We start from the raw sequence: 25,573 nt of genomic DNA, 5'->3' as shown, positions 1-25,573 counted from the left end.
ACCACTTAAGCAGTGACCCTAGCGACATCTATTTTTTTTTTAACTCTCATCGAGAAACATCAATACTCCTTCGGAACTAACCGCTCACCCGGACAAGAGATGTCGCTATTAAGCAATAAAATTAAGATTGGTTTGTGGCTACGAGTTTTAGGAGTCTTAAAAGTAACAAATATGAAGTTGAAATGAAAAATACAAAAAGACTCCAAAAACCTATTACATAGGTACTTTTTTAACTTATACAAATTAATTTAAATAATCAAATTATTCTGAAGGTACAATTAAAGTAAAAACTATTTATTACTTTTTGCTAAACAGTTAATAGAAATCGTCTTAGTTTTGTTTTAACGGAACCCTATCGTTTCGACGTATGTAAATCGCGTTAATTCAATTTGGGTGGCTGGTAATATAATTATCATGAATTACCGGCGTCGAACGAATCATTGAGCATTAGCATGCGGTAGCCTAAACAATCCTTGGTATGTAGGTATGAGTATGGGCCTTAGTGAAGTGTTGCCAAGTAAGCCATTGTTTGGCAAGATCTGGCCATTTTGTGGATTTATTTAGCGACTCGCAGGATCGTTCTTGGGTATAGCCAAATTTCTTGTCAGTATTTAAGCGAATTTCTTCAATTCAATGTACCTCTTCTACGTCCACTTGCAGACTATTTAATCTAAGGTTTAAGTGGTCTTAAGTCCTGTTAGATCCATACAAGAACTGTCAGTTTAAGCCTTAAATCGAGATTTAAAAAGCCTACAAGACGTCCCTAGTCTCGATCGACTATTTTAGAGTTTTGTCTCAGGTATAGGTATAGCTATTGTCCTTTGCACTGGTCTTGATGATTCAAAAGTAAAAATTAACTTGCCTTTGTTGAGTCTGTGTGACAATGTATCGATTTATATAGAAGTGGAGAGGGTGGGTGTGCATGATCATAATCACATACATGAAGAATTTGAAAACAGAAACTTGAAACTGGAGTTGCAGATGTAAAAACGGAGTTTATTGTTCATAGGTAAGTAGTGCCCGTGAATGAAGTGTGTACTCGTACTCCAGCATACAAAAAGTATATAGAATACCTAGATACTTTTTGCAGGTGGTAGGACCTTGTGCAAGGTCCGCCCGGATTGCTACCACCATCTTGTTCGCTAATCCTGCCGTGAAGCAGCAGTGATTGCACTGTTGTGTTTTGGCGTGGAGAGTAAGACAGCCGGTGAAATTACTGGCACGTGAGGAATCCCATCTAATGCCTCTAGGTTGGCAACGTGTCTGCAATACCCCTGTTGTTGCAGATGTTTATGGGCGGTGGTGATCTCTTACCATCAGGAGACCCACTTGCTCGTTTGCCATCCAGTTGAATAAAAAAAAAATACACAGTATGAAAAATGAACAGGGTATAAAACTTTAAAAAATAGACAATAAAAAAATCATAAAAGCTATAATAAATAACCCTTCGCCGGGAAGTCGACTATAAAGGTGGTTTGTCGCCAACAGCCATTTTATTCGTACACTCGGCAATGGCAACACTGCCCCGCAGCTCATTTACAATTTACAACACAAGGCAAGGCCGCTTCTTAACTTTTGCAACTGCCAGCGATCACAACGATCGCCTACGACAAGAAATCACCATAATTTTACACGTTTCTCCTGTGGCTATGCCCGTATATTACCTCGAGCATAATCGCGAAATCTTTTCCGACATAAATCTCAATTTAATTACCAGTTTTATCCTGTATGACAAAATTACTTGGTTAAATATATTGCACGGGTATAAATTCTAATGGTCGCTAAATTAGTTTAAGCATGCGCTGTCGACATGGCGGTACCTACTTGTAAAATATTATTTATTAGAACTAAACTAGAATGATTTTTTTAAGCTTTAACGATTGGCGATAACATTTTTTTAAACTCCTGGCGAAGAAAGTGTGATGCTATAAGTATAACGCTATGTCTGTCATAGACCGATTTCGATGCGATTTTTTTTTTTACGTGAAAGCGAGCTTTCTTGCAGTTGTTCTTGGCATGTTTCATTAAAATCGGTTCAGCCATTTTTGACGTATTGCAATGGCAACGTCGGGGGTTTTTCAACTTTTTTTTATTTATCTGTCAAAGTTTTCCACTGAACGTAGATATAGTTACATGTTTAGTTCTGTAACTAGGGGACCCCATACATCCCTGTATTATTTTTATTTTTTTCTTGAGTTTTGTGTTGTAGTTTTTAAGTATTTTATTTGTAATTATTTTATTTTGAAGAAAATTACTTTCTGCCAAGTTTCTTGCGGCGCATTCTTTTTGGCAATAATGTTCTTTCCGAATGCGCTGTTAGTTTAATAAAAATAACGTGTAAAAGTGCCCATTGCGGCCTATTTACTGATATTTACTGAATAAATAATTTGAATTTAAATATTATGGCTACTTAGGGCCGGCTCTAGTCAAGATAGAGCGATCTGATCAACGTAGAGCGAGATGGTCTACACCCCTTACAGTACCCAGCGATAAAGATTGCACATCGATCTTTGAAAAGAGACAATTGGCTGCTTACGACGATTTCCGAACACTGGCAGCCGCCCATCAATTATCGTATTTATTAAGGACGTTTTATTTCAAATAAATATGACCCAAATGACCTTAATGAACTTAATTAGTTTACGTCAAATTAATGACACGTAAACTTCGGATATCTATAGAGAGCTGTTGCAACTACTAGAAAGAGGATAATTCCCTTTTTTCCTAAAGATGCCATAGTACAAATTTAAAGTTGGGTGGTTTCAACAACTCTATATTATATATTTTCATCTAAATGCGTCAGTACTCTATTGCATCTGTACAACGACTGACAAACGTCACATAAGTAGTGTGCGACAACGCTCTACGAAGCCGAAATTAGGCCAGTCTCTTTCCAAAGACCGATGTGCAATCTTCATCGCCGGGTACTGTATGTGGCTTTTAAAAGCTTGAAAATGGTGCCCCTTCCCATCCGGCGCCTAGAGCAGCCTAGAGCCGTAGTAAAAGAGAACAAGTAGGCTCACTACGAATAAAAGTACATCGCGCGGCTTAAATGTGTGCGCGCCGGTTGGCGCTGGTACGCACGCACCCGCCGCACGCACACACTGTTGATTTAAGGAGGATTAAGTTTTCTTTAGTCAAGGCTGCACTCCGTCGGCGCCGTACGTTTTGATTTTAGCTAGCTCGTCTTGCGCTCGTTTCGCGAGATGATCACCTTTTACGTTCGCGTACTCGTACTTACGTATTTTTTGTATTAGTTATAAGTTGTTGTAAATTAGTGGTATATATATATAATAGTTTCGTGCAAGGACACATAAAAAATAATAGATACCTACCTACCTATAAACAATATAGTTATAGTATTATGTGTAGGTAAACATGAGTAGTATGTATACAGTCGCCATCACCGTTCCGGCGAATTTAAAATATTATTTTTAAATTTAGTATAATAATAATATAAGGGAATAGAATCTGTCTGGTTTCTCAAGACACAGACATTACACAATTTGAAGCTAACTTTCTTACTAAAATTATTTGCCGGTAGGTAATTATCTGAAATAGACGTCGACAACCCTAAGCGTCCGCGCCGGAGTAGGCAGTTAAGTCTCCTAAAGGGTCGGAGTGGACCAACTTGTTCTCTTTTACTATGCTAGAGCGAGCGCTCTTCTTGCGCTACCCCAGGGTAATCGCCTGCTAGCACATACACCACGCCACATGTGATGCTACTTAGTTGGATTTAGTTAATTGATGATAAACCTAGTCTCTACCCATTACACCGTATCATATCATGACCGAATTAACAACGTTCCCGGCAAAAATGTATTCTTTGTATTGAAGAGTATGAGACTATGATGCCCACTAGCACGTTTCCTAACCAACCGTCGCCGTCGCGTGTCATGGATGCCCTTAACATTTCGTTCCTATTACGGTCATGGCATGATACGGTGTAGTGGGTAGAGACCCTAATGAAGATATTCGTAGTTTTTCGAGAGAGATACAGTAGGTTCAGACGCCTCTGAGCTTTACCCTGGTAGATTAAGGGGCTGTTTCACCATCCATTGATTAGTGTTAACTGACGGTTAAATGTGATGACGTCTCCGTCTATTCGAACAAAACAAATAGAGACGGCATCACATTTAACCGTCAGTTAACACTAATCAATGGATGGTGAAACAGCCCCTAAATTGTTAAATACAGTCTCCAAGCAAATTTGATTTGACCTTCGCCGTTAAATATAATGTGACCCGATTTTGTCCTCTCTTATCACAGCCACATCCTCCGGATTACTGTGTATCAGACCAACATCCGCTGTGTCCTAAATGTCTGAAAAAACATTTAGTGCTCCCACTGCAGTGGGAGAGTTTGCATCATGTTTTTCCTCTTGCTTATTTTGACCGTGCTGAGTGTCCAGGGAACAGATCTTAAGTGTAAGTACGACTTTATTTGAATTTACCCTTAGTCCTCCATGTGGCTGTCAGTGGCAAGGATTCCGATAGCATGGTTTGAAGGTATTTTGGAGGGCATGTTGCGAGGGTCGAGTTTTTGCTCATTAACATCGCGTTGTTTTTAACCACCGACGCAAAAAGAGGGGTGTTATAAGTTTGACCGCTATGTGTGTGTCTGCCTGTGGCACCGTAGCTTTTAAACGGGTGAACCTATTTGAATGCGGTTTTTTTTATTTTAAATCAGGGTTTTTAGCAATGGTTCTTAGATATGTTTTATCAAATCGGTTTAGCCGTTTATGAGATTGAACTTTGAAGTGACAATGTCGGGGGTTTTCCAACTTTTTGTTTGTTAGGTTATATAGTAAAAGCCTGTTGAAAATGGCATGTTTAATCATTGATCAAAGTTCCATAATAATAAAAAGATAACTTGCAAACCAATATTAAATATTTGTTTGACAAGTGGTCTTTCTTTCTATAGGCAATTAGTGCACCAAAGTACCTATAGTAGAGTAAAATATACCTAAAACAATATCTACGTGTTTGTTACAACTTAGTTAAGACAAGACTTTCGCTGGACCAGTAAATAAAAACGTTAATTTATGTAGATGTGGTTGATGCAAACAAGCAAACAATCCTTGTAAGTAATAACACGAATGCCACAACTGTTTGTTGACGTAAAGAAAAGTATTTGGCATTTGGGTTTAATTTTTCTTAACTTTAAAAAACGTTAGCTCGTTGTTATTCCGGTAACAGTGTTCAAGACCCAAAAACAATAGTGATCAATCTGAACGTAGGAAGTCATAATGTGCATTCAAGTCACGTTCGCCACGTGTTAGTAATTGTTAAACTAAGAATTACTATACGTAAAGCTTCTAAATATTGTTCTAAATTTAGCATAAAGTCACATTTGAATAACGTATGTAAATATTTGATAAGTACTTTACCTACTTGTGCATTTTAAATACATGTTAAACTTATTTAATGTAGCTAAATTTACATAATTAAAATAATTAAGAAGCATGTGTTGTTCTACTGATCTCATCACAAAAAATTACCAGATGTGTGGGTTTTTTTGAACTAACCAATAACACTATCAGGAAATTGAGCTTTTAGACAAAAAATATAACCAACTTAAAAAAAAGTTGAAGAGTTAATAATATCTCAAAAAATTTAATGAAACAAAGCACCACAAGGAAATTCTCTTTCACGAAAAAAATTTTGCGTTGAAATCGGTCCAACCATTTGAGAGCTACCGATGCCACAAACATACAGATAGACAGACATTGGCGTCAAACATAGAACACCCCCTATTTGGGTCGGGGGCTAAAAACTAGCCAAGTTCGGGTCAAGCGCCGCGCGGTGTGGTTCCTTAGTTGCTCTATCTATATTCTATACAATACAATATATTGTGGCTAATATTAAATTACGCATTTACTTTCAAAAAGCTTGCGCTGAGTACAAAGCTGTCAAATAGTTATGTATAATGCTATTTTCTCACATGCTTACTTAGCGATTCAGCACGGACATGACTTTTACGGAAAATTAGCACTTTAGTTAGGAGGTTAATATAATTACTTCAAATAGCGACTCTACTCTGTTAAAATATAGTTGTGTTAAATACTTGGGATGTAGTAGTCATTTAATAAACATTGTATGTTTAAAATATATATACCTACCTATATCTCGTTAAGTATCTTGCCGGATTCTTCTCAACAGAGATTTTTTCCTAATCGGTGGTAGATTTTGAATTGACATTCGTAAGTGCTTATTGTTGTAGCCCATATTAAATAAAAATATTCTTACTTTCATTTGGACTTTGAATATTTGACAAACGATTCCTGAACTGATCTCAGTCGAAATGATTGGTAAGATCGAGTATCTTTTAGTAGCGTGGAGTGAATATTTTCGTTAGACAATCCAGAGAGTGAGAGAAGCGTGAAATAATTAGATGTCTTCGAACGAAACACCTAGCAATTTGTGGACACAACCTTTGCCTTTGGAATTGTGCAAATTCGCTTATCTACGTGAATACTGCGTATCTACACGAAGCGTTGGCAGGCCTCCCACCAGGTGGACTGACGACATCGTGAGACTAGCGGGAAACCGGTGGATGCAAGTGGCGAGTTGTCGTTCATTGTGGCGTTCTAAGGGGGAGACCTTTGTCCAGCAGTGGACGTCTTCCGGCTGATGATGATGATGATGATGCTAGTTTCGCAGATTTTTGCACTACCTATCCGCGAGACATCGACCAAGCTTGTCATCACTGACGTCTCATAAAAATTTGAGCAATACAGTGGGAATCGAGTTGTTACGGCGCCACGCGTGCTATACCTAGTGCCATCCACGAAGACGCGTGATTTTGTCAAAATTAGACATTAATGACATTGTAATAAGAACCACGGCACGCGTCATCGTAAATGACTCTACCTATATATTCCTATTTGGCTAAGCTAGTTATTTCCGCAGCTTCGTTTGTCGGCGAGGCGTGGGAGGATGTGTTCACCGCGGGTGGACTGCACATCGGCAGCGGCAGGCACAAGCGATTCGTCGAGCTCAATGAGAAACAGGTGCTAATGTTTCCCTTTGTAGTTGAAGCTATATTGATTTCCTATACTTATTTCGTAATATGGTAACACGCGTAAAACTGAAAAAGTGACCGCAGTCAAGTCATTCAAGTATTTATATTCGACCACAAATTCCTTTAACACTTTAAGGGTGGGTCCACCTTTTTATATTATTTCAGCGTATCGACATCAGACGTACCTATCGTCTCTACTTAGTACCTATATCGCCTAACCTAAGTATGGACGGACTTCGTCGCTTAGGCGTGATGTGTGATACAAAAGTATCACATTTTACGTATGACAACTGTCCTTGAATTTAACGCTAGTAGAAGCATTACCTGTCGTCCTGTCATCACGTCAACCTGTTTATAAAACGTTGATACTCATAAACCCAAGACGGAAACCTAAGCTATTAAACCATCAAAGAAATATCCACGGGTCTTACCAACTTGCTTTCCAATTCCATCAAGCTCTCTCGTTCTAACTAAATATGCGTGTGCAAAGGATAGATACTTCACATCGGTAATAAATGCTAATGCGATAATTTCTGGTCTCAGCCTAATATCCCGTACCAAGCCTGCACGCTGCCCGGAGGCAAGGGCGGTCATTGCCGTCACTTGCACCACTGTGTGATGGAAGAATTCAAACGGGACTTCACAAAATTCATGGATTATCTCTGCATTATTAAACGCACGTAAGTACAAAGTCATTCGAGCAGGACCAACTCGGATTCTTCTAACTTCTTCTCGAATAACGGATTCAGTTAGTGCTACTAGTGGCTACTAGTATTAGTGAGATTAATAGGTTTTTTATATTGAAAACAAAAAAAATACTAAGTGCATGTTCACTGTGCTATTAAAGGTGTGGGGACTTAAATGTGATTGTAAACGATTCACCCAGTATAGTATCCTTTTTCTTTGTGTTCTTCATCATTATCCACCGATGCTAGAAGTTTGGTTTGTTCCCGCCGAGTCACACGCTTAACTGTCACACTGTGACTCGTTGGGAATATTTTACCTAAAGCGTAGCTCCCGCCTTAGCCTTCGATGTTAGGTATTTTTTTTAGTGTGACTGGTTGGGATTTTTATTAGAAAAAATATTCCCAACGAGTCACAGTGTGACAGTTAAGGGTATAAGGGTGTGACTCGTTGGGAACAAACGAGAAGTTTCGATACTATACGAATTTGACAAGGTAGTCGATGATTCCGGCGTTAGGTAGTTTGCAGAAGTCCAACGGAAAAGCAATGTGCATAACATAATCACGTCAGGAGCAGGTACCCTACTGTAGTGAGCTTTGATGTATGTATCCTTGACGTATTCGCAAAAGCCACCGAACGCTGGTTACGGCATGTTAATACATTAAACAGTAAGCTTGAAGAAAAATATTTTTGCCTAACTTTACGTGCATACAAGTCATTTAAAGTAGAAATTACATTTAGGTCAGAGCTCAGTAACGGCTACACGTAAATCAAAGTCAAAACAATCGTGGTTAACGTCTTAACTGGCACCTTTTGTTAGAACCCCTGCGTGCTAATAGATATTTGACCTCAATGAGCTAAAGACGAGGGCGAGTGTATTGCCCTTTTCCGGTCTCATAGGTGATGATGTGATGTGAAACTGTGCCGCAAGGATGTTTGAAGAGCATTATCAAAATGATCTATGTCGTGTCAAGTCAGCATCAAATTAAAGCTGGTTAAAGGAAGTCCTGAATTTTCGCCACATTTTTTTTCCAATGATACCTTTTATACGAGTCTGTATCACACAATTTAATTTCAATTATGTTTTTTGACTTAAGTAATAATACAGGGTGTTATATAAGACGTAATACAAAATTAGTGTTTCGTGCTTAGTTAATGCTGGGTAATATATAATTCTCATACGATAAATTACTTGTAGAGCATCAAAATTTCACAATTAAGTAGTTCTACTTTTTTGTTTTGGATTTCGACAAAGTCGAAGTCTAATTCATCAGCAAAGGAAGGCTACAATTTGATTTTATGTGCAGGTCTATCGGTGTCTGCTGCCCAGATACTTTGAACCAGGACCAGGTGGAAGGCTTGGCTGGTGACCTTCCCGCATCAGCTCCCATCGAGGAACCCAACGAAGCTATACTCAAGATCACAAAGGCTGAGAACAGAGGTCCGTAGGCATTGTGAACCTTCCGTTTTGACGCTTAGTCCACTAGTCCCGATGTGATCGTAATAAATTGTTGAAAAATTGTTCGATGTTTTATTTGTTCTGCAAAAATTAGAGCCTCAAGCTACTCAGAATCGTAATACAGTTGAATTCAAAGATTTCTCTGGTTTATACGAGTGCGTATGTGTGCAGAAATTGTGTAGCTGACACCTAACATAGGTATGCTACCAGGTTCCTTATACCAGGTGGTATGAGGAGATGGAATCTCAAGTACCTAAAGAAAATAAGTTAACAATTAAATTTATCAATTAATGAAAATAATTATACTGATTTAAAAGCTTCATTTGTCACATCATTTCACCCATTAAACATTATAAAGTAAGTAAACAATTTCTGTCGTACAAACTTTACAACGTAGTAGGTATCTCATTCATGCCATATCAAGTGATGAAAGACCAGGGCACGAGGAAACTGCACTGAGAAGGGTCTCATTCGAAAATATTGACGATGATGAGAGTCTACATTCTGGGTTCTAGAAAATTGTTACAAATTTTGTCTTTGATTGTAGGATGCGGGCTCAGCACCCGGTCGAGTGGGCGTATGGTGGGTGCGCGGCCAGCGAACCCTCGTGAGTGGCCCTGGATGGCTTCCATCACCCCCGAAGGCTTCGAGCAATATTGCGGCGGAGTGCTCATCACTGACAGACACGTCCTCACCGCGGCGCACTGCACTAGAAGGTATGAACGAGGCATTGGCGTTTGGCGTGTCAATTCCAAGGTAGGCAGCTGCTAATCTGCACCTGCAGCAGTGCGCCAGCCCACGGCAGTAGTAGCTGGAGCAACAAGGCCACAGTAAGGCTAAAAAACTTTGGTTTTCGTCGTTCAGATGGACGTATCTCTTACGTCATACGTGTATAATGATGAATGGGTAGGAGTTTCCAAACTGTGAGTCATGTCATGATGCTCGGACCATCACTGCACTGTAAAAGGACGTCGCGTCGTCGCGTACTCTTATCGGTACATTTAGGTTGCCCGCATAAAACCGCTAGAGCTCTAGATCTAGAGCTACACACAAACTATTTTCTTTTACAAGAACGCCGTAAAAACCCATTCCCACCTCAGGACTTGAGTGTCGACTCTGCTTTGTCGCATGACGGCCGGATGGCCAAGTGGTTAGAGAACCTGTCTACGAAGCTTGAGGTCCCGGGTTCGATATTCTCAGGGTCGCACTTATGTGATAATACCTGTTTTCGGGTCCTGTATGTTTATGTATATTTAAATATGTATATAAGTAAAATTTATATTTATATATAATATGTTGGGTATGTTTCCTAGTACATAGTAAGCTTTGCTTAGTTTGCGACTATATAGGTCAATTGGTGTCAAGTGCCCCACGATATTTATTAAGTTTTTATTATTATATTTATTATCTCAGAGGCCCCCTATAAAGTTACCCTGGGTAAGCCAATGCTCATAGTTCATTAAGGTAAATATATCTATAACCTGTAGCAAAAATATATTTAATTACCCCATCACATATATCTTCACAGATGGACAGCCAAGGAGTTGTTCGTCCGTCTCGGAGAGTACGATTTCAACCGCAACAACGACTCGCGTTCATACAACTTCCGTGTGGTCGAAATACGCCAGCACGTAGACTTCGACCACTCCAACTACCACCATGACATAGCTATCCTGAAGCTGCACCGTCCGGCTACATTCAATACCTATGTATGGCCGATTTGCTTACCGCCGATGGGATTGTCAGCGGTTAACCAGACAGCTGTTGTTATTGGTAAGACAGTCTAGATATCTTATAGGGCCTTCGGCTGATACAATACGCAAAATGTACACTACACGCATAATGTGCAAAGAGTTAAAATGTACATACGCGCAAAATATACATCATGACAAACGTACAGTACACGAAATGTACATTACGCAAAATGTACTTACGCTGAAAGCACATAACGCAAGATGTGTAAAAAGAAAAATACACATTTCGCGAATTGTTCAATGCAAAATGTGATAAAAGCAAAATGCTCAATCGTCAATCGTACAAAACGTTAAATATACAAGTACAAGTGTACAGTAAGCAGGGTGGTTTACCAAAACCCCGACGTAAGAAGCGGATATGAGGCTACTCTCTATGCGGTTAACCTCATGGTTTTAGCGTGCAGTCTTTTTCTCGAGTGATACTTTGAAGAGGGACGGCGCGCTAAAACTGCGTAGTGCGAACATCGCCTTACTAAATGATTCTGGTGAACTAAGTATCCATTTTCCTTACTACTCCACTACCAAAAACGCTAAACGGGAGGCGAGTGGTAGCGAAGCATAAAGGTTAAATATATTGTGGTATTGTTGCCTATCAAGTGTCCGGAAGTAGCAAGTTGCAACTTACTACAAAAGATGGATTTATAATACCGTAAATTTGACTGTAAGCCTCGAAAGTGAAACTTAAAGTAAAACTCAGAATAACTATAACAGTTGATATCGATCAAGATTACTTAGCAGTTAGTAAAAAGTGTCGTGAAGGTTCTGCTCAACCGATGACACGATCACTCCGTCAAGAGTGTAGCGAATAAGAAGGAAAAAGATATTGAAACAAACTGCACCAATGCAAATTTTTTTCACCGGAGTATCTGCCAACTTATCGCTGTAACTTTATGTTCAGGCTGGGGAACACAGTCGTACGGCGGTCCGCACAGCAATGTGCTAATGGAGGTGGCTGTACCGATCTGGGAGCACGCACGTTGCGTTGAATCCTTCTCGGATTCTGTGTTTGAAGAGAATATCTGTGCGGGCGGATACGAAGGTGGCCGAGATGCTTGTCAGGTATTTACCTACCTACTCACCTAGCTTAAAAATAAACAAAAAGAATTAGACAGTAGTTACAGTTGCCGACAAACGCCTTGAATAATGAGCTTGAATATGTAATGTAGAAACGAATTCAACGTCTATCAGCATTCAGATCGTCTATGCTTTTAACCGACTTAAAAAAAGGAGACAGTTTACTTCGGAAATATTTTTCTTTGTTATCTCGGAACTCTGCCTTCTTATTTTTTTGGGGGGTATACTTCAGTATTGAGTCCCATTTTTAGGGTTCCGGAGCAAAAATGGCAAAAACGGAACCCTTATAGTTTCGCCATGTCTGTCTGTCTGTCTGTCCGTCCGCGGCTTTGCTCAGGGACTATCAATGCTAGAAAGCTGTAATTTTGCACGAATATGTATGTAAACTATGCCGACAAAATGGTACAATAAAAATTTCAAAAAAAAATACTTACTGTACCTCCCATAGACGTAAAGTGGGGGTGATTTTTTTTTCTCATCCAACCTTGTAGTGTGGGGTATTGATGGATAGGTCTTTTAAAATCATTAGGGGGTTGTTCGATTCAGTGATTTGTTTGTAAAATATTCAACTTTAAAGTGCAAATTTTCATTAAAATCGAGCGTGCCCCCCCCCCCTCTAAAATCTAAACCGGTGGGTGGAAAAATTTGAGAAAACTCAGAATGGTATCAAACTTTCAAGGAAAACTATAACGGCTAAGTTTGCTTGAGAATTATTAGTAGTTTAAGAGTAAATAGCAGCCTAAGATATAAAATATACCTAAACTTGGAAGATTCCGTATAAAATACGAAATCCTTAGAAAAATATTACTTATTTTTTTCGTAATGGCTACGGAACCCTATTTTGGGCGTGTCCGACACGCTCTTGACCGATTTTTAGGGAAATACCACCAAGGAAGTTCTTTGACGCGACGGTTGTTTGTTTGTTAAAATTAGATAGTTTAAATTAGATTATTATAAATACGAATGTTTTAGGGCGACAGCGGCGGCCCGCTGATGTACCAGCTGCCGAGCGGGCGCTGGGCCGTGGTCGGCGTGGTCTCCTGGGGCGTCCGATGCGGGGAGCCGGCGCACCCCGGGCTCTACGCGCGCGTTGACAAATACCTGCGCTGGATCGTTGACAACGCGCAATTCTAATTCATATGAGTTCTCTAATTTTCCGACGAGAATATGTTTCGCAAATTATTCATTTCCCAACTGTTTCATATAGACAAACAATTCGTCACTACTTTGAAAAATCTGGTATCTAAAATCAATTTGTCAACAAAATTGAACCTTGACGTAATGTTCATAAAGTTCACTCAGAAAATTATCTATTTCGAGGCACGAGATTTTCTTAAAGTAGTGACGAGTTTATTTTTGTCGCTATTAGTATTTAAGGATTGTGATAAAAGAAACCTATCTTAATGTGTAGGGTACTAAAGGATAGTCCTGAAATATATTATTATCTTGAATTATTTTCAGTTTCAGAAAAAAAACGTTCGTCCATATGAAACAATTTAGTGAATCATTGGCAAAAAAAAAACTGCGAAAGGCTCATAATATGCCCTGCTGCTTTTCCACTAGGGACATAATAAGATCTTATACGAGGTGTTTTAAATATCCGGAATATTTCGGCAAATAGATGGATTAGTAAAGATCTGACTAAGGGTACAAAGGGACTGGACACCCTGTAACAATTTTTCATTTATCGAAATTTTTCATTCAAAATGTAGTCACGCCTTTGACGCTTTTTAAGCTAACATGAATGGAATGAAAGAAAGTTTAATATAAGCTTAGGCGGGACGGTACGATACGAACTTCGATTTTCGAATTTCGTAGTAGCCTGCTGGTGTGAGTGGAGGCGTTCTTACTTCATTCATTCCATTTTAATTATTTGTTTTAAAAAGTACCTAATGTACCTCTACATAGAGGTAAGTGATGACCAGTTACGTCATAAAACAATAGATGACTAATGCAAATAAACTTTTTTTTTCATACGAAATTGTTGCCATGTTCACACAGTCATAAATAGATACGTCAAAAATAAAACACTAATAAAAACGCGGCATTCTGATTTTTTCCTGTTTCGAACCCTTAGTATACTCTAAGCTCTTAAGATTGTGAGAGGTAACCCAACTTAGAATGACCGTTAATTTCCACCAGTGCGCATTGCTAATTAAATTAGTAGGTATTCTGTAGCCTTAGCTGAATTGATTTAATGAGTATAGGATACTTCCAATTGACCTAGAGCCTGAAATTTGATGTGAGTAGCCTTTAATACTATTATTTATGTCTATGTCGGTTACCAAAACAATCTAAAATGACCCACACTGCGTACATTTTGATATACAACTCTGGATATTCATAAATACCTACATACTTTATACGGAGTCCGGCTCGTAATTGGTCGACTTTTTTATATAAAAATTTAAATACTTTATTGATGTAAGTACATCAGATCTAATGTCACTTATTAGGATAAATGCCACTTATAATTTGCTACATTAAAATTAATTACATATTTTTAATACAAACAAGCTTACGATGAAACTTAAGCTTCTACGATTAAGGGTAGGTAGGGTAGAGTACCGTTTTTGGCCAGTTGACATTTGAAGTAATATATAAAAAGTTATAGTATTAAACTAGTTTAGTGAGTTTTCAAAAATTTATGTGACTGAAACGAATAAAGTTTGTAATGTTTTATTACTATAAATTTATTTCAAACGTATATTTAAACAATAAATGACCATAAACGGTACAGTGGCCACAAAAGGTACTTCTGCCCTACTGTTGGTCTGTGAACATATCTAAATAGAGCCAACAGAGACTTTCTCTCCACACTCTTCAATGCTAGCCAGCATTTCCAAGATGTGGGTTTCCTGCATCACCGGGTGGAAAGTGAGCGCCAGGCGGAAGAAGTTCTTGTGTCCTCGCAGCGGGGAGTAAGCCACCATCAGGAGGGACTTTTTGGTGAGGCATTCTTTAATCAGGCAGGTTATCTGGAAAGGTAATAGGTTTAGTATTGAGCAAGCATTGCACATGACTCAATATACAGAAAACAGTCATTTTAGTCACTAAGTATACATATCAATGACGTGCTGAAGTTTTGTCTAACGTAGCTACTAGGTAAAAGTAATTTTTGCGAATACAACAAAGTGACGGTTAACATTTGTAAAATTTTTGTGGGTAATTTCTTTGAGAAAAATACATTGGGTAGGTACGAAATGGAAGGGCGGAATGAAAAGGTTGATCACCTTGAGGTCTGTTTTTGGCTTGCTTGAAGTTATCAGTATCTGCTTTATCGACTGAGTATGACATATTCCGTCATAATGTCATTGAAAAAGGTAACAATATGTGCTTGCAACGTGTTATAGTAGATTGTTCAACAAGGGACTAAAACAAGCCATAATGACACGAGATGTTTAGCCCGACACCCGAGCAGAGCGAGGGTGGCTATAGTTCGAGTGTCATTCATTATGGTTGTTTAGTCTCGCGTTAAGAATTCTACTTTTCACTTTGAATGCGAGGAAAAAAAACGTTCTGTTCAAAATTACAATATTACTTTTTAAAAACGTACGCTTAACTAGGACGTCTGTTCAAAATTCAAATAAGTAGCAAAAAAAAATGTTACGCGGTTTTTCTTTTCTTTTATTGTTTTTGAAGTGGCGCTTTAAATGATTGCATATGTTTATCCAACAATTTCAAAATTGAAAACTATTTTAAAACAGATTGGATTAAGCATAATAAAATGAATTAATCCTTAATATAATTTAATAGGTTCATATTCGTAATCATTAATTGGTTTTCACGAAATTAAATCGTGTTTTTTAATATTTTTGCACAGTTATCATTTTGAGGCTATTTCCACGCCCTAAAAATCCTCTTTTCACAATCTCCGTGATTGGCTGTTTAGGGGTTTCTAACGGAAAATAAAAAAAATACTTGAATACCTAGAGATTAATGAGTCCATATGCAGCGACTAAAGTAACATTTTGTGTATGAAGAAAGTGAAAACTAATTTATTTCAAAAATGATCAACCTTTTCGTTCCGCCGCTGTACCTACTATAGGTACTATATAAAATGACAAATTTAAATGTTTGTTTCGGTTTGTTGGTTTTAAATAGCTGTTTCTCTGAGGATGAACTCTGGTCGAATTCGAAACGCATCAGTGTAGTGTGGAGGTGGAGGAGATATATGAACACAAATTTGTTGTATAAGTAGACCTAGCTATCGTAAGGCCGCGGGTGAGCACAATAATTGTCTATAGTTAATTAAAAACTGTAAGGTTTCTATATTAAAAATATAGCGATACTCGAACTCACCCTGTGCATCCGGTCCCACCATTCCCCGTCCTCCCGTTCCCCCCTAAAACGCGTCGGTATGTACCAAAAGCAGACATTAGGGCACTGCAAGTCATCACAAACAAGCCTGAACCCAGGTCGTTTAGCCACAGTATTTAGACAGAATTGAGCAAGTTCCATTGTGTGGTCGGCGAGCTGGTTGAGACCGGCGTCCCCGCGAGCCTTCCACATCATCCATAGCTTGAAGGCGTCGATCTGTGAAATTGCTATTTTAAATTACCTATATCAAGAGCTATTAGTAACAATAACAAGAAGGTTACTGCTTCGAGAGTGCCTACATCGCTCATTAGTGAGGTATTTACATGCAAAAAATGGGCTCAATTATTGACTAAGCAGGGCAAAATAGCTTTTAATTATGAAATATGATAATATTGCAATGATTTAAAAATGAACGTAAGTACAGTTTGAATTTTTTATTTATTTTTTCTAATTGCTTTCCCCAGTCGCGGTCGTTTTTGGGCTTACAAAAGTGTACCAAATTCCAATTTAAATCGATTCAGTTGTTTCAGAGAAAGAAAACTGGCTTTGACAGACGGACAGGCAGACAGACACGCGAGTGATCCTGTAAGGGTTCCGTTTTTCCTTTTGAGGTACGAAATCCTAAAAATTACATTAAAAATTAAAGAGGGCCAATTTCACCAATATAAAAAACCCCCACTGAGTACCTACACCCTACAGTCACCGTACCACCGGCCGCCGTCGGCCGGTAAGACGTGTCAGATATGTATTAATGCAGGTGACTGTACCTTTGCTTAGAAAAAGGGTTCTACTAAGATACGGCTGTTTATAGCTCATGCTTATTTATTATTTATTATATGCTTTGACACATGTTTGTAGAAATCCTCAAATAGGAACCTTCGGTACGCGAGTGCGACAGAGACGTGGTAGATTTTTTTCGAATTTGGAATGGTGTCAGATGCACTTGATTTACCTTCCTCCCGCACTGGATACTCTTATCCCCAGTGTCATAGCTGACGTCATAGAACTTGTCCTGCTGGAACAGATACTGCGCCGCGGCCGAGTTCGCTTCGTGCAGCAACCCCTTCTCTCGCACCAGGAATACCGAGCACTGCAGCGGAGCGCCCGCCATCTTGTGCGGGTTCCACGAAATGGAGTGAGCTCTGGATAATTTCGAAGATTATTTCTACATTAGCAAGGTTTATGGCTGAGAAAATGGAAAAGACAAATCGAAAAATGACAATCCAGACTCGCCACTCCGTCTTAAACTCTGTTTAGAGTTGCAAGAAAAATAGTAGTTGTGTTAGGGACATTGCGAGGTCGTAAAGGGAACGAGTACGAAGTGGTCAATTGAACGCGACAATGTAATGCACGCTACGCCAGTGATGAAGACCAGGCAGAAGTTCCAGTTTAAGTTAACGCCGGCCCTGGGGTAGAGCAAGAGATGCGGTGGCTCTAGGAACCAGATAGCAAGACGTGCAACTTTCCAGTTTCCAGCGCAAATAAAATAATGATGCCGCCTTTTGAGAGGCGCGAAAGCGGTGTAGAAAATCTCTCTTTACCTTAGATACCTAATCACAGGCTAGAATCGGCGATGTATCTACTATATCTACCCTCTTCAAGTTGTTGAGAACGTAAGAAACTTGTGAAGCGTATAAGATTTACTATATAAGTCAGCTTACCTTTCAATTCCATTGAGTTTGCTCTTATGTTTCTGCGACAATATTAAACTTCCACCCCAACATGCCTGAAAGTAGGTAATTCCAGAAAATTAGTTATATATATTAATTTTCAACGGACCTCGACAAAAAACTTAAATCGCAATCCATCATTTATTTTTCAACATTACTTAAGTACTTGTAATAAATACTAATTCACAACTAATCTAAACCCCACACTCCCTAATTTATTGTTAGAAGTTCATTAATTGATCCAATTCCAAGTAAACATGGACTTACATCAACATGCATCCAAATTCCATATTTTTTACAGACATCAGCAGTCTTCTGCAGTGGATCAATGGCGCCCAGAACCGTAGTGCCAGCTGTAGCATTCACCAATAATGGATATTTGCCAGCTTCCTTATCTTTAAGCACAGCCAACTCTAGCTCTTCGACTATCATTTGGCCTTTAGCATTCGTTTTGATGACGCGTACACTCTCAGTGCCAAAACCGAGCCAATGCGCTGCTTTCTTGATAGAATAGTGACTCTGGAAGTCAAAATATGCGACAACTTAAATAATAATCAGTGTCAATTTCAAATACTTAAAGGAGTTCAACTTTGGTTTGCAGGAATGAAGTAAATAAAGAAACAAAGACTGCTAAAGTCGATAAAAAGGGGATTCCGCCAACTCTATCAAGTCACCGAATGTGATCAGCACCAAACTAATCGCGGTTTATACTTACATCTTCCGAAGTGAACAGAACCAATTCAGGCAGACCCCTCATGCCTTTGCTCTTGACTTCAGGGAAAGCTCTAAACCGAGCAGCGACTATCGCATACAACATGGACATGCTGCCTCCTGGACTGAAGATGCCGTCGCCATCAGGGATCCCGAAGACTTTTAGGACATGGCTTAAAACTTTCATTTCTACGAGAGTGAAGGCTGGTGCCACTTCGTATGTGTATCTAAAAATATTGTTATAATCTTAGATGATAATCATATTTTATCATATCAGTCATAGGACATCCACTGTTGGACATAGGCCTCCCCCATAGACACGCAGTTGCTTCGGCTGGAAACGGCCTGCATCCACCGTGAACCAGCGTCCATCTCATCAGGTCATCCGTCCATCTCGTTGATGGACTACCTTGCTGATCCGCGGTCTGCATTCGAGAACTATTCGTTATATTTGTTACTGGATATGATACTGATAGACTCTGGCCAACGAAAGCTGTCCTAGACAAACCGCGACAAATTAAAAAAAAATGAGGCTGACAACACTTGCTGTACACTGATTAAGCGATGTTGATACTTAGATATTATTTAAAATAAAATTATACAGCGTGTATTTTTGATACTACCTCAAACTTTAAGGGTAGTTAGTGAAGGCCCTAATTATCACATTTTATTATGTTTTAGAAAAAAAAACTTATTATTTTCCTTATAAAATTAATTAGCACGCAATGCTACGTGATGCTACTTTGATTTTGTTAAAAATGTCGCACTTGTTGACGTGACCGTGACAGCTGTCACAGAACGCTTCTCTCTCGTATCAAATAATTGTATTGCATTACATGTATTAAAGTTTCGTAAAAAATGCGGTGACAGCTTTCGCTGGCCAGTCTAATGAGCTCCCGATATATCGATATAGTCACATGCATCACGATCACGGGTATAAATATCGTCACTGCTTTGAAAAATACTCTGTATCTAAATTAATACGTCAACAAAATTGAACCTTGACAAAATCGTCATAAAGTGCACTCAGAAAAGTTATCCATTTTGAGATACGAGTTTTTTTTAAAGTAGTGACGATATAGATGCAGCGGGCGATGCACGCAACTGATCGAAATATCGGAAGCTTATCAAAGTATTTAATCACGGTCTACATCCGGTGACAAACCTCACCATCATCGTCATTAGTCGGAAGACGTCCACTGCTCAACAAAGGCCTCCCCCTTAGAACGCCACAATGAACGACAACTTGCCATTGCCACTTGCATCCACGTTGCCCGCAACTCTCACGATGTCGTCAGCCCACCTAGTGGGAGGCCAACGCTTCGTCTTCCGATCCCAAACTTAACAAGTATAATTAACCATGAATCATTAAAAACTGTTATTGGTAGGTATATTTATTGCTTATTTATGTACAGGTAGAGTAGGGTTGCCATAAATGTGGGGACTCAGACCGGGACATTTAAAGAAAAACCGGCCAAGTGCGAGTCGGACCCGCATACCGAGGGTTCCGTACAAATATTTTTATTATAATGATGTAACTAAAAATAAAAATCTATGCTTTTCGCAATTTTCCTTTATCTCTGCTATAAGACGTTGCTTCGTACCAAATTTCAAGATCCTGCTTTCACGGGAAGTACCCTGTGGGTTTTCATTCCCTTGCGAGTGTCGAAAATTTGCAGCATAAACGGGTGAATCTTTTGATTGCGTTGGCTTAGAAGTTTGATTTTTTCACAGCTCCAAGGGACAGTATAGACTTGAGTATTTGATATGAATTTCAGCTTGATACCTCCACGCATTCCTGAGAAAAAGGGTCTTGACAGGGAGACAGACGAACAACAAAGTGATCCTATACTATAAGGGTTCCGTTTTTTCCTTTTGAGGTACGTAACCCTAAAAAGTAATAAAGGTAGAAAAAAGGCACTTTTATTACAGCAATAGGTAATTTTAAAGGTTTAGTCCTTGCCTAAACTCAAAACAACTTCATTCAATGCGAGCAACCCGCCGTCGAGTTCTCGTTCGTAGGCGCTTTTAGCTACAAAGCGGAAAATGCACGTTATCGGCTATGTTACAGTTACAGCTTAGCTAGTTAGTCGTGTTTATTGCAGGTATATTATTATTTACCAAGCCCAGCCCCCTACTAAATAACTATGATTTTTAAACCGGGACAATTTGCTTATCGACCGGGACGCCGGGACGCCATGCTTCAAACCGGTACAAGTCACGGCGTACCGGGACGTATGGCAACCCTAAGGTAGAGTCGCCATCATAAACACTGAAGTTTTCTAACAGGTCAAAAATATCTGAGCACGCACTTATACGTGACAATATGGCCGTTGAAATATTTTTGAGCACCTATGTGTCTCTTATACTTATATATATATTACTCTATGCTGGAACGGCAGATATTCTTTAAAAAATAGGTCGTCTCTTGGATGTCTCCAATGTGTCTTGATCCTTGTTAACTAGTAGAAGTAGAGGTATATTTATGAATGGCATAGTAGGTGTATGTGTAATACAGGACATCGCAATATAATTATGTAGTTCCTATCACCAGTAGGCACAAAGTCGTTCTTAGATGGAAATACTGGAAAATAATTTAAGGTAAACAAGTTTTCGTAGACTTAATGGAAGGTAAACAACTCATATGATACATGTACATAACTACCTATACTTGATCTGAATCTAAAAAATTCGACCACAAATCGCTTAATAGATTAGGGACTGCGTTAAGTAAACAACTTATTTTTAGGGTTTCGTAGTCCTTCAAGGAACCCTTATAGTTTCGCCATGTCCGTTCGTCCGTCCGCGACTTAGCTAAGATAATTGTTAGTACTAGAAAACTAACTGTCATGAGTATACATATAATGCAACCACGCCGACAGTGGTAAAATATTTTTTTTTTTTTTTTTGGGTATGCCCTCCCCTACACGTTAAGTGGGGCTGTTTTTTTTTCCAAACCCATAGTGTGGGGTATCGTTAGATACGTCTTTCAAAAACATTACAAGGATATCCTTTATCTCCCTCTCTTAATTTACTTTACATGTTAGCTTTGTCCTTGTTATCCTAAGCACTATGACTTTTAACTCACTGGCTAGTATTGAATGCCTCCAGGATCCAGGCTGCAGAAAGCCCGTAAGGGTCCATGGCTCCGAACAGCTGGTTCCGGAACGTAGGCTTGTTGGTCTTCACACTGTATTGGAGTACTTGGCGCACGCATCTTTCTAAATTCCTCTCGTCTGTTGCCTCAGATATATCGATATCCAGGATTTTCTGGAAATTAGCGTAGTAAGTATTGTATTGTCTGTCTTTATTGTACATTAAATGAACAGTTGTGTTTTTCTTAAGAGATGTACCTACAAAGGCGAACTTGACCCTCAACGGGATCTCATCCAGTTAACCTTTGAACTGATAGGACATCAGAAACACTACAGTGCAAAGATAAAAAGAACTAATATTTTAAAAGACAGTAATTTTTACACTCATGGTAGATTAGGCATTCTTTCTTCTTCTTGGCAATGATGGTCTTTCCGAAAGCGCTGGTAGTTTAAAAAAATGACGTGTAAAAGTGCCCATTGCGGCCTATTTACTGAATAAATCATTTGAAATTTGAAATTTAAATTTGAAATAGGTGAGGTAGGCTTAACCCCCCCGACTAGCAAAAACATGTCGGCGACGTTTGTGCTACGACCAAAAGTGTTAACGTATAATCGTACCTATAACAGTCGAGATCAAGTTTATGTAACAGTGATTACAACACCATTACGTGATATTTTGGTTTTATGATATAGCGTGTAAAAGAAATTAGAAAATCGAAGTTTTGTATCTAACCGTCCTCTCCCGTATTATAATTAGTGTCAACGGGACGGCAAGATACCAAGGTCGAATTTGCACTTCAGCCAGGAAATGACTAATTAATGATGCTACAATTATAAACAACGCGTTAAAAATTGTACCTATCGTTTGTTATAGGATGACGTACAGTCACCGTAATAATATTATGGATGGGACACAGCACTCACAAAACATCTGATATACGCATGCTGCAATGTCTGAACGATTAGCTGGAATAAAATAACCCTCTTTCGGGTAGTCGGGTAATGAAATCCAACTAATGCTACTATGCGAAAGTTTATACGTGTGTGTATGGGTGTGTGTTGTGTATTTGTTCCTCCTTCACGCTAAAACGGCTAGACGGATTAGGATGAAATTTGGTATACTTAAGTAAAGGTAGCTGGACTCAAACTCAGCCAGAGCTCATCTTCGGGGCAAATAACCGTTCACCATGCAACCAGATGTAAGACTAACATCTGAACCACTACCATGAGTTTACAGTGACCGTACTCGATAGCGACGGCGTATCGAGTACGGTCACTGTAAACTCATGGTAGTGGTACTGGTAGCATCTGGTATGAGGGTAACATCTACTAAAATGGTGAACTGTTGTGTTGCTCTGAAGGATGAGCTCTGTGCCCTTAGTGTAAGTTTTCGGTTACAAAATACGTCTCGATCGCGTCCTCGTTAAAATCTCAATTTGTATGGAAGCACGAACAGCGCCTCTAGCGGAACGTTTGCGATGTTCGTATTTCCCTACAAATTGAGATTTTAACGCGAACGCGATCGAGACGTATTTTGTAACCAAAAACTTACACTATAGGGGTGGTCGAGTTCCAAACGCGTCAGTTATAGTGTGGTGGTAGATGGGTTTGCGTGATTTGTGTGTGTTCTTACAGTTTGTAAGTGAGGAACTGCATGAACACACATTTCTTGCATAAACGTAGCTATCGTAAGCTCGTGGTTGAGCAAAGTAATTGTTTTAGGTAATTTATATGGACCTCCGCAGCAAAGTAACGCCTTATTCAATAGACTTTTAGTTTTCTCATTATAACACGTCGGTGTGAAATAACTTTCTGTTGTGATAGAAACTTGAGCTCAAAGAGCGGGTTCGGTTCTGTTTACTTAACTGATGCAGTGCATGAGTAGGTACGTACCTAGTGAATAATTTTTCGCATTTTGTCGGTTAAGTTCGTATTTATCATATTGCTTTCTCCATTAGCTTCAGTAAACTTCAGTACCTAAGCTAGTTGAGAAAGCAAGATACTACGAACTTTTGTGTTAAAATACGATAGTAATAGTAGATTGTTGCACCAAGCAGAAAGTTATTTATTATTGCATGCAATAAAGGATTTTCATACATTTTTTCTGCTCTAGAGCAGAAAAGTCCCGCTTTGTGCTCGGTATTTAGTGCGGTTATGATGAAATTAAATCATAGTTGGAAGAAAAACAATAATCACTACATGTATTATATATAGAGGGTCACAATACACGTTAAGAACGCTATATATTATTTTAACGAACCTTTACCTACATACTCGTAACTACATTTTGTTTGTTTGCTTCAAATTTCGCAAGTTAATTTTAACCCATTCCAGTGGTCTGATTTACTTAAAATTTGGTATATGTTAATACAGTCAACAAAAAGTATGGTCTGCAAAAAAAACTTGTAAGTATTTATTAAAAAATATTTTTTACCAGAACTTATTATCTAATAATTTGTTTCACTATCGTTTTTATTTATCATGTTAATTTAGTGTTTTTTTTTGTGCTTCGTATTTATGTGATAATGTAATAAATTTTGTTTTAAATAATAATGAAGTAAGTATTTCAATACTTACCTCCAAATCTTTCGGATGCTCAAATCTTATAAGAGGGGTATCTCCACATGATTCTTCTTTGACAATATTGTACACTTTACCAAGGAATGAATGACCGTTGACATTCATATTATTATCTTCCCAAGCAAACAGATGCCTACTTCTGAAATCTAATCACTGACAATGAGTTAGGTACGTGAATGAACAGATGTTGCCGAGGCAATGGATCGGGCGAGACTGTGACGGGCTTCTACTACAGACATATTAATTGCAGTTCCTCTGTATGTATAATATATTGTAGTATTTACTACATACCACTAGCCTTTAACCGAGGCGCGTATTCGCTCGTGTCACTGGCCCTACACAACCAAGTGCAATATTCGAACTTCGTATGTTGCCGTCCTGCGCTGACGCTATATTATTTAATACGAGTGAGAGGGATGGTACGATACGAACTTCGATTTTCGAATTTCGTAGTAGCCCCCCTAATGATTATAGGTATACAATACAACGTGTCTCTACTCTTTGGACGGTGACCGAAACCCCGAGTAGGGTTCCTTCTCAGGAATGTACTATTATATATTATTTGATTAGATGAATATAAAAAAAATACTACGACGTCTACATACAGGCTGTTCCGAAGTATTAAATCGTAAATCAGTCATTTCTCCGTTGATACTGTGGCGTTTGGTATGAGGCTTGGTATCATATTCATCTTAGGGATCCTTTTGACTGCCATAATTTTATAAGTCATAATGTAATGTTTTGTCATAATCGTTGTTAGTCATTTTTTCCCGTTGAAATCATCTTGTAGAACTCTCTTTAGGTTAGGTTAGGTGAGCGTCATGGTTGAATGTCCGCGATCCCATGGCGCTCCCATAACGGCAGAGTGGAGAAACGCCGATGTGTTTTTAGTGGGTATGCTAAGTTCAGAGAGTCCCACATAACTTTCCACGGAAGTATGCATAAAGCATTTTAACATCGCAAAAAAAAAAGGTTCGTATTATAATAAATCTGAAAAATAAACGGTTTCATAGAAAAATAGAGTTTTGTCAATAAATTATTACATTATGACAAACAATTTTCGACCAGTCGATATAGAGACCCTTCATCTCTGTCCAGATCAGACAGTCTAATATTAAACAAGTGTTAATAAAGTAACTGAATACCTCAGACACCTTTTTTTTACTTATTGCGTTTATTTTCAAATACACTAATTATTTAAAA

The 25,573-nt window shown here is 38.7% G+C and overlaps 2 protein-coding genes across 2 annotated transcripts; one reads left to right on the top strand and one right to left on the bottom strand.

Moving 5' to 3' along the window:
* The first annotated feature begins 4,320 nt into the window (after positions 1-4,320).
* Positions 4,321-14,676, top strand: LOC141439451 (venom protease-like). Its single transcript, XM_074103737.1, has 8 exons — positions 4,321-4,427; positions 6,912-7,012; positions 7,567-7,703; positions 9,015-9,148; positions 9,714-9,882; positions 10,695-10,939; positions 11,819-11,979; positions 12,967-14,676. The coding sequence occupies exons 1-8, from the start codon at positions 4,370-4,372 to the stop codon at positions 13,126-13,128; spliced, it is 1,167 nt and encodes a 388-aa protein (XP_073959838.1). The 5' UTR covers positions 4,321-4,369; the 3' UTR covers positions 13,129-14,676.
* LOC141439450 (cysteine sulfinic acid decarboxylase-like) lies at positions 14,031-24,613 on the bottom strand. The gene is made up of 8 exons (XM_074103736.1): positions 24,368-24,613; positions 21,784-21,965; positions 18,700-18,922; positions 18,252-18,503; positions 17,976-18,040; positions 17,267-17,456; positions 16,297-16,530; positions 14,031-14,972 (listed from the first exon to the last, which is right to left on the bottom strand). Exons 1-8 carry the CDS (start codon positions 24,473-24,475, stop codon positions 14,781-14,783), a joined length of 1,446 nt encoding a protein of 481 aa, XP_073959837.1. The 5' UTR covers positions 24,476-24,613; the 3' UTR covers positions 14,031-14,780.
* Between the last annotated feature and the right edge of the window lie 960 nt (positions 24,614-25,573).

The sequence above is a fragment of the Choristoneura fumiferana genome, chromosome 20, assembly GCF_025370935.1.
Source record: "Choristoneura fumiferana chromosome 20, NRCan_CFum_1, whole genome shotgun sequence".
NCBI classification, from domain to species: Eukaryota; Metazoa; Arthropoda; class Insecta; order Lepidoptera; family Tortricidae; genus Choristoneura; species Choristoneura fumiferana.
This window is presented reverse-complemented; position numbering and strand designations above follow the sequence as displayed.